Here is a 16,847-nt window from a genome sequence, read left to right on the forward strand (position 1 = left end):
CTCATGTGAGCAGCCTGTTCTGCCCTCACAGAGAGAGAGAAGGATTGAGGAAGAGGAGGAGGGCAGAATGAACATGACAGATATCATATTAGTTCCCTTGCTTTCTGCCTATAATATCTTTATCTGCTTTCCTGCTTGAAAAACCTAATAAATACCATTTGTAATAAAAAAAATTAAAAACAAATAATACAAATAAATGCATAAATAAAATATGTTTCATTTCTTTTCCTCCCAAAGAAAGCTTCTGGTGATCACACACAACTGCACAGAAATGAGATAAGAAGGACTTACACTAACCAGAATACAAACCTACACAAGAGACATCCAGTGAAAATCTACATGCTTGTATAATCCAAATTGAACATTAACACTGGGAATTGCCAGCCTGATCCGACGCATTGGCTCATCTGCTGTTAATGAACAGTCTGACATGTCAGCTCAGAGCATAGACAACAGCAATAGTACAAATGTTAATGAGCCCTGCTACAGCACAATTTATATGTTAAAAAGTCTGTAAACCAGGCTTTGGGTAAACTTTCCCAGCGCATAGATTACTAAGGTGCAAGTTGTCCGGGGTATCCATTTCCCACATAAAAACTCAATTCTGAGACAACTGTAATGTAATAATCAACTACAAGAGCTGAAAAAGCTCCGGAGCTTAAGTGGGGCCCCCTGCCACGGAGGAACAGCGGATATTTATTTCCTGTAACAAATGAAACACAGACATTGGCTGGAGCCATTTAATGTGTCAGACCTTTTGCCGAGCACTACCACATTTTTTTAAATCTCCTTCCATTCAATTTTCCTCTACTCCACCTCAATAAAGTACCGTTTTCTCTACAACATCAACCATTTCAGTAAAACGGAATACTGCTTCTTCGGAGAAAATAAAAGTCCTAATAAAAAAATAACCCTTTCAATACATGTATACGCAACAGGATCTCTAACATTGCTGTAGTTTAATCTTCAATAAAGTCAAATCTTGGTCAAATAAATTGGAACTCTGGTGCCTCTAGTAAAACAGGAAATGTCTCTATGCTTCAATCAACAACAGGAAGTTGGCAGAGCATTATGGGTATGCCAAGTGAAGGGAAATGAGCTTGTTCAGCTTTACTGACCTTCCCAATGTCATCTCCTGACTCCTTTCCACAACAGGCAGACCAGAAATAAAGGTTGACATTATACAGAATGCAATGTTCAACTTTTCAGTCACAAATCAAGGGTGCCGTTTTTGACGAGAACTATTTCCTAGCAGAAGAAGAAATACTGTCAAGAGGGACGCAACGGGGAAAGAAAAATATTAATATATTCATAAATATATCACAAATATTTATGAAACCCATGACTGTAGGAATCTGTTCTGCTATAAGCATTAAATCGACATTAACGAGAAGTTTCCATAATAAATCCTGCCTGGGAAACTTTCCGAAGCAGGACGGTTAATTTTGGTTGTCTCCAGTGGGGGGTATCTGTGAGTGTCGACCCTCTTGTTTTGGGTTTGTATAGAGCTCCTGTGCTGACCAGCAGTGACACTCCGTGCAGAGCACATTCATTACACATGCAGACCCAGACAGGCTGCTGAGGGCTGTAATGGGAATGGATGACCCCTGCAGTGCCTCCTGGGTAATGGGGGGAGATACAGCCCTCAGCTCAGCCGGTCCCAGACGTCCAGCACTCCCACACCACTCTCACTGCTGTTCCTTTTAGAACAACACCACCGGGCTGATTTTCTCCTAAGAAACTCCTGATGTGGGATTGCCTACAAGTACAAGTGTGTGTACGTGGTTTGTGTGTGTGTGTGTGTGTGTGTGTGTGTATGTGTGTGTGTGTGGTTGGCATTTATGTGTGTGTGTGTGTGTGTGTGTGTGTGTATGTGTGTCAGTGTGGTGTGTGAGTGTGGTTGGCATTTGTGTGTGTGTGTGTGTGTGTGTGTGTGTGAGAGAGAGAGTGTGAATGTGTCAGTGTGTGACTTACATATACACACATACACACGCGCACATACATACACGCCTAAAACACATTTCTCATCAGACTAAAAGCCGGTGAGAAGTGCGGTAAGCAGACCGGGCCAACAGTTGCCCGTTTATTTCCAGACTTGATGGATGAAGGTCCGGAGCGGCACCTCCCCGCAGGCAGTCTGCGGCCCTCCGCTAATTTAGACTTCCCTCTCCTCCCGTCATTACTGAACAAACAGCACTTTTACCCGGTCCCTAAGCCGAGGCCTCAGAGGGCTTTCAGTCCAGTCCTCTCAGCAACACCACAGGCTTCCACACACCACCAGCCAGGGACTGAGGGAAAACGCTGCATATCACATAAGGTGGATTACTGGACTGTGATGCGAACCTTTTCACCTGCTGTTAAGTCCTGCCCTACACCTCACAGTAATTCCTTTACATCCCCATATTCAAATGCATTAACCCCTTATGGGCGGATGTGACCTGCTCGTTACATCTCCTTTAACAGACGTATGTGGGGGAGCCGCGGTGGCGCAACAGGCTAAGACGCAGCAGACTCGCGGTTGCAGTTCGCTGTTCGACCGGGGTTCGATTCTCGGTCCTGCCAAAAGCCAAGTTTGGCCGGCTCACGTGGAGCAGCAATAATTGGCTCACTGCTCCAGAGGGAGGGACTTGGCAGGGTTAGTAGATCGCCGCACAAATCAAGCACCTCGGGCGCCTCGGAATCACGGTTACAGCTTGGGAGGCGAGACGGCTTGAAGAAGGCGTGTCGCTCTCCCGTTGGCCGCCGAGGGACGGGGTGTGGGCGGTGTATCTAATACTGGCTCTAATTGAATCAGTAGGGGTCCAATTGGCTACCAAATTGGGAGAAAAAGGGAAAAATCGGATAAAAATTATAAAAAATAAAAAATAAAAAAAACAGACGTATGTGACCTGCGCGTTCCATCTCCCTTAACAGACGGATGTGCCAGCGTTGTTTGATCATATGACCGTTTTTCAAGAAACATGACCGTTGAAATGCATTGTGATTCCTCTGCCGTTCTATGGGTTTTCTATATGGCGCCTTAGTCCATAATGGGTTAAGAACTGCTGGAAATCGAGAGAAATGTCCACCCGGTTAACTGTGAAAGGGGAAACCTTTTTTTCTTTTTTTCTTTTTTTTTTATACCTGCTTTGCTTTATGCATTGGAACTTACTTCACATAGAGACTGCCTGGGGGTCTGGCTGGCAGTGACGGTTATGCCAGCAACGCTCTTAATTTCCTTAAGCCTTATTTACAGAACACAGATTGAAAATCACTGGGAAAAATGATACGCCAACAAGATAATTTCACATTGCACTTGAACACATTAACTTTGGTGTGAATTATTAATTGGAGATGCATTTTAACTTTTCATCGCGCTAATTAAAAACGACTAACGTTTTAAAAATGAATACTCATTAGTCTCTGCATTCTTTTAAATGAAACACTGTTTAATATTAATATTTCATGCAGTCTTGTCTACGTGTTATCTTCGTAAGCTTCTTCCCTTTTTCTCCGCAAGATATCGACTACAATGAAGATGGCATACGATACATCAATTATCACGGCATAGGATTTCCATGATGTCAAAGGCAATTTTGCAGACAATTTTCCGCAAACAATTTCAAGGGCTGAACAGTTCTGCTCTTTCACAACCCCTTTTCACACTTTCACATCCTATAACCACATTATCATTTCTCTCACCCATTAACCGTCCCATTTACATACAACACTGCCTGTACACAATAGGATTTATAACTTTTCATATCTCAAAGGCAAACAATCCATCCAAAACATGCTCACTTTTAGTTTGGGGTTTTCAACATTTTTTTAATCAAGGGACCCCACCCATTACATTACATTACAGTTATTTTGCTGAAGCTTTTATCCAAAGTTGACTTGTTGATTAAACCAAGCAGGGACAAATCCCCTATGGAGTAATGTGGGGCTAAGAACCTTGCTCAAAGGCCCAACAGCATGGATCTTGTCGTGGCTAGACCGGTGCGCTTGAACCTTGTCTGGGACTTCTCCCAGTCATGTACCTTAGCCACAAGGCTACAGGCAGCCCTCCAGCTACACCCAGCCTCAAAGGAAAAAAGGTACTCAAATCATAAGTGAAAACAGATGTAAATTTTTTTCAAAAGGTTCTATTTCGAAATATATTACCGAATGTACGTATACAGTAATTGCATATGAAGTCTAGCCAGAGTCGGCCAGCTGAAAGGCCAGGACCCTGTTGTCCGTTGGGAGCGGTGGACTCACCTCTTCTTGGCCGGCCCTTCCTCTGAGCAGTCACTGCTGCCATCGGTGCTCTGCCTCGAACCCCCGTCCTTCCCTCCGCCTTTGGGTGCGGAGCCATTCAGCGGACCGTTCGCCAAGGAACCTGCGGGCCAGGAGGAGAGACCGCGTGAGGCCCGGGGCTGCACGAACACGCACGTGAACACACCCGACGTCTCGCGCGCAATCTCTCCCAATTGCTCATTCTGTCACTCAAACGCTCTCCCACTCACCCACCCATCGACACAGTCACAGGTCAATTTCGCTTAAAGGCAAACGGGGGAAAAAAACGAAGTTAGAAAAACAATGACGGACTTGGCAGCAGGAAGTGCGGCAGATTCTTCACGTTCGCGCTCAGCAAGATGTGCAATCCTTCAGAACGACATAGCCCACGTTAAAACAACAGGGCGGCGAATGACTCAATTCGACGGGCGCTTAGCAGTCAATTGAAAGCAGGGCCGGCTCGGCCTACTAGCTCAATGACTACAGTCACATCAACCCCTGGCGCCAGGGCTGAGGCCTCGTCTATGAGGGAGGGTGGGTTAATATGCCTGCTTCACCTTTTCAGGGGACATCATTCAACTCCCACACAAACCCGCTGCCAGCATTTCTCCTCCCATTTTCTGAACAACAGCAGCCCCCCCCCCCCACAGCGCACCCCCCTTCGTACTCTCGGAATGAGACCTACATCACAGCGCTTTTGTGCCTAAACCTGAGTCACTCCACAACCACACGCCCCGCTAACCGCAAACGGCAAACGACTTTAAAAAAACAAAACAAAACAAAACAAAAAAGACATTTTTCGGATACAAAGAGCGGCCGACTCATCCCAGAAACATTTTGGGATGCAAGCCCGGGCGCCTTCGCTCGCCGCCCGCTCCCGAGAATCCGCGAAGGAGTGCGCGTCGCGAGGAATTTCAGCGCCGGCTCGGCGGGAGGTACAGGATGCGCTTCACCTTGAGGAGCCCAGATTTATAGAGCGGGTGGGAACTTGACAAGCGCTTTATTATCAAGCGCGTCACTGCGGATTGCCCCTGATGCACACTGGGATAATGAGTCATTTAATTATGTTTAACCTCTGCAGAGTGAGAGAGGGGCGTACAGTCCGCACGCAATGCGCAAGAATTCAGCTCCCGCCGCAGTGAACGCTTGGCTCGTAACGACGAGGAAGACGGCCTTCAAACCCACCTCGAACGGTTTCCTCGGATAATGAAAGGCAGTGAAAACATTTGCCTAGACATACTACGGCTTTACAGGTTTATAAATCTGCTTTGCGGTTTCATTAGACGGCGCTTTGCTTTGAGTTCATTTTTAAATGCGCATTTACTTTTTTTAAATAAATTTTAAGATGGATGTCGAGCACCAGTTAAACCAATTACAAGGTGAGTCCAGGGTGCCCTCTAATGCAAATTTGAAACAACCGGTCATCATTCAAGCCGGCAGTGCAAAAGATGCTTTGTCCCACTAAGTGGATTAAGGCAAACTGCTGGAATTAAAAACGGCTCGATACAGGGAGCGAACAAACAATAATCAATATATTAAACGCAGTCTAACACACTCAAAACGAGTCCCGCCGATTGAAAACCAAGCATTGGGGATTATGAGCTTCGTCCAAGCGCAGTAGAGGAGAGCTAAAACAACGGCTCAGTCTCGGCTCTCCCTTCCTCCGTTCTGTTCATTCCGTCTCTCCCCTGCCTTATTCAACATACTCCGGTCTCACTCGACCGGCTCCTTGAGAGGCATCCAGGACCCAGCGCCGGCCAAACTTCTCGCTAGTTCCGCCAAGGCCCCTTCCGTAAAATATGATGTTGATCCATCCGGTAGAAGCGCTTTGGGCCACTAATCAGATTTATGTGCCTTTAAGTACACCAATCTCCTCCATCTTCCTCCCTGCTTGTTCTCTGGGGGGCTGGCCAACAGCGGGTAGGACCCTCAAGTGGAACCCATTAGTGTGGGCACAGTAATCACAGGGCGATGTGACCAGAGTCATGCGGAGAGGGAAAAATAAGCCAAAAAGAGGAGCATTATTCCGGCCATTATTAACTTCACCAAGATGTCTCCAGTGCAATCATCAGTGAATAATGCCATACCTAATAGACCACTGCAAACTAGGGCCTCCACAATAAAATAAAATAAAAAACCCACATTTGTGAGTATAACGGCGCTATTAAAGCACGGAATACAGCTCAATCTACTTCAAAGCCCCACTGCTGTTCACAACGGAAAAGGCCTCGATTCATACAGAAGTTCGGTCAATCGAGAACATTTAACCAACCTTCAACCTTCTGTCAATCAAGATCTTAATGTTACTCAACATACCAGTAGCGAACCAAAAAGAGCCAATGCTGAAATAACTCTGATGTGTAAGTGTTCATTAAGGGGTCATTTCCAGGGTTGAGGTTAATTTCATTTCAATTCGGTCAATTAAAAAATAATTTAAATTTAAATTCAACAATTTAAAAATTGCTATAATGTCCTGTGAGGATTTCTCAATTCACTATTTGAATTTCAATTAATTTCTTGAATTGACTGAAAATAAATTAAATTGACCCAAACCTCACTAGGCAGTGCTGCATAATTTCAATAATTACAATAATGTACAAGTCTCAATGATAAAGATAGTATATCCATTACATTACATTAAAGGCATTTGGCAGACGCTCTTATCCAGAGTGACGTACAGTTGATTAGACTAAGCAGGAGACAATCCTCCCCTGGAACAATGCAGGGTTAAGAGCCTTGCTAAAGATCCAATGTCTGTGCAGATCTTATTGTGGCTACACCGGGGATCAAACCACCGACCTTGCAGTCATGTACCTTAACCACTACGCTACAGGCTACCCTATCCATTCCAAATATAAAAATATTCACCAGATGTACCAAGGCCACTTTCTCCTTAGCCAATACAGATACTTTTTTTCAAAAAAAGGAGAAATGGTGTGTTACAGTCACATTGCCTTTCCACACCCTATTGCCCACCACCCACAAGATCTCTGAACCAATCAAAACTACACAAGTCAATAAATTTCAACCTCTTTAAACCAGCAGTGGGTAAAAACCACAAGGGAAAATGATGACTCACAACCAGCAGTCAGAGCTCTGGTAAACTGTCTAACCCCTCAATCTGAACTCTACTCATAACATACTCAAACTGTGTGTGCAAGGGGAGTAGGGAAGAACCACACCGGAAAGTAAGGTATAGACACTCCAACCCAATAACTCAGTACCACCTCAAAATAATGAAACTGAGAAACCTCTGACCTAGCTACTATACGTTTCCCAGATACATGGCAGGGCACTATTTTTAATTCTCAGGCGACCCTAGGTAATGGAAAAAAGAAAAAAGAAAAAAAAGAAACTGGATATGTGAAACGGTTGAGCTCAACAAGAAACATTTTCTAACGTGCTGCACGCGGTTTGTGTCGAGTCACCTGCTATGGTACTGCTGGCCTGCACTCAATTTCATTTAGAGCATCCATCTTAAGAGGAATCGATTCTAGATCGATCTCTTGTGGTGAAGCGGCACCTGCACCGCATGGGCGTTGAGCTTAAATTCAGAAATGCCAGATGGCTTTGCCAATCGGACGTAAATATGCCATAGTGTTTGTGCAGTGTGATAATGGGAGAGACTGTTAGTCACAGGAACACTGTGTGCTCTACTTCTCCCCGCACTGGCATGGCTAACGCAACTGTGCGGTGTCTGGGGAGCGTCTCTTCTTCCCTCTAAATGGGTAATGGCATATGATAGAGACGAAGTGAGATGAGGGAGGGAAAGAGGGAGGGGGAAAGAGAGGGAGAGAGGTGGATAGAGACTGAGTAAGAGGAGGAGGATGGAAGGGAGGGAGAGCGGTGACTGACTAGGAAGAAAAAGAAGGGCAGGGGAAGAGAGGCAGACAGAAAGACATGCAAAGAGGGAAGATGAGAAGGAGGAAGAGGTGGAAAGAGAGAGGAAGGGAAAGCGGCAGGAAGGGAGGGAGAGGGGAAGACAGAGAGAGTGAGGAAAAGAGGGAAGAGGGAGAGACAGAGGAAAAAAAAAAGCAGGACGGCAGCACTTCCTGACCGGGCAGCAACCGGAATGCCGTTGACGGGAGGCCCGCCATTGGTGGGGGTGGCGGCGGGGGCGGGAGAATGAGCCGGGGGCAGAAATGTCATTGGCTTAATAACACACAGGGCCGAGGAGGCAGAGCAGGCCGGCGGGGTGGCGATTGCCGGTTACCAGACAGGCCCACGGAGGGGGTAGAGACGCAGACCCACACACGCTGTCATGTTCTCCGTCTAGACAGCCCGCAATGTTATTGTACAGTCTGTAGCGACCGCGAACTGGCGACTGCAGGGTGACTGTCAACAACGCCCCCTTTTAAAGGGGCAAACAATCGCACCACACCACTGGGAAAAAAGAAAAAATCCCTTCAATACCCAGCTGTTCTTATTGTAGCCGCCTGCCACGGTTCCCCGTTGAGAAACCGCGCGGTTTAGCTCGCGAGCTGCAACAGGAGTACACGTTGCACCACGTTCTTAAAAGACTAATTCCGCATAATGGCCGTACGTTATAACGGGAGGGGAGAGGGGAAATGTCAGCGTGCGTCGAGAGAGGGAGTCTGTGAGAATGCAGCTGCAGCGGCTCGCCGAGCCCACCTACACAAATCCCCCCAGACTCCCATTTCCATTCAGAGCGTCCTTTGTAGCGGACCCCCGATACGAAGGCGTCGTAATGACTTATTTTTATTCAGCTGATAAGGTCAGCCCTTCGCCGCGACTTTAAGGGCCGGCGGAGCCCTGGAGTGTCGCCGCGCCGCAGCTGAATCGAGAATTACCCACTCGAAGGGAAAGTGCCGGTCTTAGAGGCTTTCAAAACCAGAGTGGGGGAATAAAAACAACCGACGCGTAGTCTGTTCTCTCCAGCCCCTCAAACTTTTTTCTGCAGCCTAGAGCCAGACCCTTTCTCCTTTTTTCTTCAGCCTTCCTTCGTGACAACAGAGGATTTGTTCTCGGGCTGTCTGGAGTCGGGGCTCCTTGTTCGCTAGCTACCGAGCGGAGGTGTCAGACGAAGCCCTTGTAAGAAAGACTTCAAAACGCTAATTCTTCCTGTTTTTTTTTTTTTTTTTTTTTTTTTTTAACACCACAGGCAAACGTGCCGAGCCCTCGAGTCCAGGCTTCTCATCGCGGCCCGCTCAGATCTGCTCTCTGACACGCTCCCAGACATCGCGTACTCTAGTTTCCCGGGTGCAAAATCAACTCCTGCCCCCATTAAATGTTATATCAGCTGCATTAAATCGGTTACCGCTTCCCACAATTAATAATACAGCTCACGGGTTTAAGGAAACAGCGCTACAATTAGCATTGGGCAGAATACATCCATCAATTCATGATCTAACTGGCTTATTCCTGGTCAGGGTCGCGGGGGGGGGGGGGGGGCGGAGCCTTTCCCAGCATGCATTGGGCGAGAGGTAGGAATATACACTGGACATACATCACAGAGATTGCCGAATTTTCTAAAAAAATATCGATCCAGGGTTAAAGGGAACACAAGACAAACCGGCAGTAAAGCAGGCCTATATCTTCATAACAGTAGACAAAGTGGTCTTGCATTCAATTGATTTCATATGGATCTTATTTATAAGGACATAGTGCAATCACCAATTCATACATAGTATGTATAAGCACATAAGTTATGAGAGCCAAATCATCTAGAAAACTCCAAGATTATCAGACCACCTCTGCCTCCGCTCACCCAATTCAAGACAACCTTGTTATCTGAAGATACATCCTAGACATGCAAAAACATTTTCTCAATCTAATTTTTCAGCTAAAATGTAAGAGGTTTGAGTGAAATAAATTCAAATCACTTTACCCTAATGCACAGCATTACAAGGGAATTGGGATAGTTGTGTTGTGTCACATTTAATTTTAATTGGAATGAAAGATAATTAAGAGTTTAGGAATTAAGTGCTGAGGAAGAACTGTGAAAAAACAGAAAAAGAAACCCAGATGCTATTACAAAGAGATATTCTAACACAATGCAGAAATATGTCCAGCCACGTTCAAGGTTGTGACTCATTGATTGCAAAAAGCAGCTTAAATCCTTTTTAAGTTCAAAAGTGCAATGTCGAGCTTCATGTAAATGTACGGACCAGATTTTATTTCATCCCACTTCCACACCTTTGCTGGAAGCTGGTCAACCATGAAGACCTCACCACATAAATGTATCTACCCCATTACTTCCTCAGAAACATGTCGTTCCAAGCCAATGGAGACATTATCTTTGTTCTAATCATGGAATCGTGTTAATTGATCAACACAGAGATGTAAAAAAATAAAATGTTAATTTTTTCTTTTTTTTTTTTTTAAACCTGAATGTATGTCAATTCATAAAAATGAAGTGTCTGTCTCTGAGCCGATTAAAGCAGACCACACCTCTTTTAAGGACATTGCTCATGTAACTGGAACTGTAACATGTAAGGCTGGATAACAGTGCAGGAGGAAAGTTGTGATTAAAAAATAGATGAGTAAGAAGGGAATGCTGCCACTGTTGTCCCCATGACTGCATCCTAATTATCCAGGCTTTCAGTCACTTTTTAACGTATTACACCACTTAAATTTAGGCAGCATATTTTTCAAAAACTAACCAAAAATTTTTAAGATGGAAAAAGTTAATTTTTTCTTCCAACTATAATATAAACCTAGTCCTTTTCTACCAAGAGGTAGAAATTGAGTTCTGATGCCTTTCCTGATCTTTCCCACATACTTGTCCTCTTCTGGTCAATTATGAGGCTATAGCTGTGAGATCTGCCCCTTGGAAAATGGACTACAAAATATCCCAGAATTCCATTCCATTCCCCTCTTCCCTCCCCAGTGCCCTGCATACAGTGTCCTTGCCCTGTAATGGAGCCAGGTGGCATATCCTGGCCTCACCTGAATCTCATCAGAAACACAGCGGTGTGATCTCTGCCACCTGCCCTGGTGACAACCGCCACAGTGCTGGAAGCGGTCGCAAGTGTGTTCTCAGTGCCCTCTACACTCTGACCCACCCCACACTCTCAGGCCTAACTGACCGGTAAACCCAAAACATGGATGCAGGGGTAGGGTCAACAGCAGGGGCCATCAATCATGTGCCACAGAGCATGTAGGATTCCATTCTAACCAATCACTACACCAGCTGATTGACATAGCTACAATCAGAGAGAAGGGAACTAGTTACTGAAATCAGCTGGATTAGTGATTGGTTGGAATGAAAGCCTGCTTGGTCTCGGCCCTCCATGATTGGGCACTCCTGCTCTACAGTGAAGATGTACAGGGTCTTTTAGCCCAAGTGGCCACTCACCGTTGGCGTTTTTGGTTCCGTCGGAGAGACCGTCCACCAGCTGTCTCTTCTGTGCGCTCTTGAACTCTTTCAGCGAGAGGTACAGCACCTTGCGGACCACCCTCTCTTCTGACCATGGAATCCCATCGCTGTCATCCTGTACAGGGAAACGATGGTCACAGTTAGCCCAGCCCTCAAAAGACCACCCACATACGCACACACCAAAGACTATCAACAAACACAATTCACATATACAAGACACACCAACCGCCACCGAAATGGCTCAAAAGACAGTACCTGCTATAATGCAACCTATGACACAATCCAGATGCAAAAAGCAATGCACAAGAACAAATTTTAAAAAATGTAAAAAAAATAGCCAGCATAAGAACATAGTACGCAATACATATAATGCTATTCATCGCAAAACCAAGTAAACCACATAACAGCCAAGGTGAAAAACAACTGCAAGTGCCAGGCTAAGTCACACAGGGGACCTATGGCAGCTCCAGCCGGTTAAGTCACGAGGGGGGACACCTCGAGTCCGTGCCAAAAAACGAGAAGAGCGACTCTCCCTCTCAGAAGCCATACGTTTCCGCTCCCCTCAGGGAAGAAAGGGAGAGGATGTTATTGTTATAGTCGGTTACCGTGCTCTCGCTAGTCTCTTGCAGTCTCTCCTTCTTTCCCCTCTTTAATCTCGCAATTGTACAAACATCTGTCTGTGCAAAAATCCACGACTGTACTTCTAAAAGCCGTGAGAGGGCTCGGAGACAGCCTACTGCAGACTTCTGTTAGTGCCAGCGCTCCTAAAAGAGGAGCGCGCCAACTTCCACATTCAATAAAATAGTTATCTCTTCCTTTCCAACAAGCTTGATAAAAAGCTTTGCGGTGTAGTGTTCCTTACTCTGTAAACAGCCGCGTTTTCCCCAGCGACGACCGCCGCGGGAGTCGAATATCTAACAATAGACGCAGAAGCCCTCCACCTCAAAAGGAAATTAGCATTTGCTGCTATTTAAACCTACAGGGCCCCGACCGGCAGTCTGAATTGACAATGAGTGTCTACAGGATGTTGGCACAATTTCCTTTTGCTTTCTTTTTTTTGGGTTCTGTTGATGGAGGCATTTAGAGGATAGAATGAGATTCTGTCAGTCACATCATTACAGTTAATTATCACACAAAAAAAAATAATCCATTTTTTTTTCCCTCACTGTGTGCAATGACACTAAAGGCATGTTTATAACAGGTATTGATCTGCAGAGACTTGAATCGCAAGCCACGTTGAAGGGAAGGCACGCTACCACAGATCTGATTCTCAATTTCACCTCATTACAAACTCATTTCGCCATCATTGTGAAAACTCGTAACCGTTTTCACCGTATGGGAGACATTACAGCCAGCATTAACAATCCCTTTATTGAGTTAGTTTGTGTATACAAACAACCGTTATAATTCACTACAAATATTTTTGTTCAACAGTCATGGCAACAGCATTCACAGCATAGTAAACGGTTACCTCACCATTAATGTGTGAGCATATGTTTTTGATACTTAATTACGCCTAATTACGCCTTATTCGTTATTCCGGATAACACATTTTCAGTTCGCCAAGGTGAAATCATAATAAAATGGACAAGAAAATACTCAGCACAACATACCAAAAAACACACTGTAACAGGACCCCCAGGGACAGGAATGCTGCACACAGGCTCAGCGCACTTGAGGTTTAGACTGCGATTAGACCGCCGTCTCCGGCCAGTGAATAAAAACAGACTTTAAATGGCATCCCTTCTGTCAGGGGGCTCCCCTGGGGATAGTTTCGGCAGTTTGTTATTGCAGGAGGAGGGACAGCAGAGATGATACAAGACACACTTGTGCTTTTTAAAAAAACGGAGAGGCAAACTGATTTGTATTCTTTCACCATAGTACAGGGGTAGAGATACACAGGCATGGAGTCCTCAGATATTTTCCTGGGCTAATCTTAAAGAACATAAACGGACAAAGAAACCCCCAAAAAAAAAAAAAAAAAAAAAAGTTTCCCAGACAACATATTATTGTGTTGTCGAATACTATGTTGGCTCAAACACTCTTCAGGTCTGAAAAGGTGAAATCTTGCGAGCGGTTACTTGTTTTGGAACCGTTTGCAGAGGAGGCCGAGCCCGAGCCATGCATGATTTATGCAGCCTGTCCGTCTCGGCCAGATCGAAGCGCATCTGGGCTCTACGTGACGCGCCACAGGCAGCCCACGCCGCAGTTATCCAACACCGAGCGCAGAAAGCGGACGTTGCGATGCGAATCGGTGGCTGTATAAACAAGCAATTAAATGGGTGCCGCTTACAAAGATGGCCGCCATTAAGGGGAGTCCCAATCACCAGGCGGCTGCCAGACGGTTAGCCTGTAGGCAGACGACTTGAGTTTACACCATGGGCGCTTCACACCAGACTGCTGAGCGTGCAGCTTTTGTAAGGATAATGTCTTCCTTTAAACCCCATAAATGTATGTGTAAGTTCTGGTAGAGGAACGTCTTCTATGTTCCCCACTGAAAGCCACAGCAAGCCTTACAAGGAGGTCTACTCTGACACACGCCTCACAGAGGTAAAAGCTCAATATGTATGCAAGGTGCTTTGCGGTAACAAGCAAAGAGAGAGGAAATGAAGACGTGCGGATACGTCTTTGTCACACGGTTAAGTTCCTGCCCGCGAACGCTCCTCGGTCGGTGTGCGTTTTCCCGAGGTTTTAGACCTTTCCCGGGAACCGCGCGACAGACGGGTCGGCACGGGGTTTCGTGGAGCCTCCTTTGACACGGCAGGCTTTCCGACGCGGGGGCGGAGGGAACGGGGGGCGGCGGGGCTTTCGTTTGAGGACGCTGACAGGGGAGCGAGGTGTCACCGGCTGGCAGACACGCGCGCCCGCGCTCTGACAGCGCGTCACTCCCAGACGCGCCGTCTGTGAAGCCGCCAGATCTGCTCATTACGCACACATCAGCCGCACTAATCTCAAAAGGCTCCGGAGGTGCATCGCCTCGAAAATAAAACCCGGTTACTGCGCCTGGCTGGACAGAGCACGTACCCAGAAATAAACCACGTACAGGAATGTCATTTTAAGCTCAAATTATGAAAGGGTTACAATTAAATTACAGGATTTTCAGTTTGGGTAGGGAAGACTACGCAGATGCAGAAGTGAAGCGATCTGAAATGCTAATTGGAGCGCGTATCCGCCTCCGTTCAACATAAAATCAGATTCGCAACACAGGTCCTTTGACATTTACAGGAAGAAAAAAGCCTTGTGACAGCTCGCACCTCAGTTTTGAGGTGGGACCAACATCACAAACGAACAGTGACTTCACGCGCTGATTGCAATACACAGATCACACAGAGGGACAATTAATAATCTTTGAGGAAATGATTTGGGATACGGTTGGCTGAAGGTGAGATGGAACAATGGGCTGTATGCAGCGGCAGCAGCCATTCGAAACAACCCGAAAACGCAGAGGTGGTTCTGTTGGCCGACGCGCAACTGCTCGCTAGGTGAAGGACAATTAAGCAGACACCAGGTTTTTTTTTTTCCCCTTGCAGTCTGGAAGTCTGCCAAGCAGGGACAGAAGGGTGTAAACCCCGAGTTGTTACATGTACTACTGTACCGAGCCCTTTGCTTTGAACTCTGGGAAACGAGCAGGAATTTGCTGGGGTTTCTCAGAACTTTGGCGACTGGCCAAGCGGTTTCCTTTCTCTCTCTCTCTCTCTCTCTCTCACTCTCGTTCATTCTCTTTTTCTCACACGCACACATACAGACAGACACACACGGTGTTAAAAAGCTGCCGAGTAAGGAATTATCAGGTCATTATCAATACGCAGTTATAGACTGCTTCTTGGCCTTACTTTAAATAGGAAATGCAGTGTAAAGTTGGTAGAGACTGCTTTTCAATTGACAAGCTGAAAAACAACTGGTATTATCTGAAAAAATCAGGATGATGAGTTTCATGCATTTCTTAAATATAATAATGTAGGGGATATGCCTCTACATATAACGAAGGCAAAAACCTACATAAACAATAAACTGTAAAATATAACTGATATATTATATTTGAAGTAGTTCAGAACAGTGTTTTTTAATTTAAAGGACAGCTGCAGTAAAAGATTATATTGGCCCATATGTTGAATGAAAGATATCTAAACGACCCTCTGCAAGTCACTCACACAATTCATGCAAATAGGTCAAAATAGACCAAAAATCATCTAGTCTGCTTAATGTGAAAAAAATCCAGGGACAACATAGTCAGCGGGACTTAAGTGTCAGTCCCCTCTCGACATTGCTTTTTTTTTTGTTGAATGAAAGGCAATGCTTTCTTTGTCTCTCCTAGTGTTAGCTAGTTATCATTTGTAATTTGTGTTTTGTTGAGGTGGGGCTATGGGTCATTAACTATGATTAGCGCCAGCAATTTTCAAAAATAAACAACTAATCATTTTTATCTGACAGTGAGGAGAGAGTGGTAATAAAACACAAACAATAATGAAACCAAAACAAAATTGAGATTGCTTCTAACACATACATAGACGCACGTATACCTTCAAGAATTGAAGAAAGCTAATTGCTAAGTAGCACAGAGACTGAACATATGGCAAAAATACACGGACATCAAACTCACCTCGTCCCCCCCAAGCATGTTTCCTGTGTCATAAATCACAGTAGTTTCATCTCCCAGCTGCCATTTTCCAAAGTATTTATTTGTTCAGGGAAGGACAAATGGGGGAGAATCAATTAATTTAACAAAAAAAGAAAAGAAAGCCAGCACAAGCCTAATTAGAATATCCTTATTTTTATACATAAATATATATTTAACATCTTTCTCACTCAATTCTCTCTCATTAACTTGCGCTCTCGCTCTCTCCCTCTCAAAATGCACTCACTCCCGAAAAGTGTTAACAGCTGTTTTAGTCTTGTAATGGGACTTAAAATCCTATTTTCTTTTCTCTCAAGTAGATAATATTAGCTTGTTTTGTGTTACAGTTCACTTCACAAGTAAAATTCTTACCATGTTGGCAAACCTTGAACAGTGTCAAACCGTCTCACTTCATTGACGAAAGTGTGCGTCTTGCTTAACAAAGGAGTAACAAAAATAAGATTCAAGTCTGAATATGAGCCTAAAATACATATATTTTTTGGTTTTCGCAGCGTTTCCCTGCTAAACGTCAGGCCCTTGCTCCAGAAGGCTGCGTCGTTGCGCTGGCATGGTGTACCCAAAGCGCAGCCTCTTTCCCAGCTTCCCCAGAGGAGCAGGCAGGCGCGCTAATGAGCA

General features: G+C 45.2%; 1 protein-coding gene across 2 annotated transcripts in view; it reads right to left on the reverse strand.

The window, feature by feature from the left end:
• Nucleotides 1-16,847, reverse strand: part of jarid2b (jumonji and AT-rich interaction domain containing 2b) — a 136,300-nt gene that overhangs the window by 59,248 nt on the left and 60,205 nt on the right. Inside the window, exons 1-3 of one of the 2 annotated variants that reach the window (XM_061253764.1) lie at nucleotides 12,202-12,327; nucleotides 11,576-11,711; nucleotides 4,240-4,360 (exon numbers count right to left, since the gene is read on the reverse strand). Coding sequence is in view for 1 of the 2 variants with exons in the window: in XM_061253763.1 (XP_061109747.1) it covers nucleotides 4,240-4,360; nucleotides 11,576-11,711 (257 nt within the window). In the remaining variant the exon portion in view is untranslated. Of the gene's footprint in view, nucleotides 1-4,239; nucleotides 4,361-11,575; nucleotides 11,712-12,201; nucleotides 12,328-16,847 lie in introns of those variants that run through there. The other variant, XM_061253763.1, reaches the window with a different exon arrangement.

The sequence above is a fragment of the Conger conger genome, chromosome 9, assembly GCF_963514075.1.
Source record: "Conger conger chromosome 9, fConCon1.1, whole genome shotgun sequence".
Classification (NCBI taxonomy): Eukaryota; Metazoa; Chordata; class Actinopteri; order Anguilliformes; family Congridae; genus Conger; species Conger conger.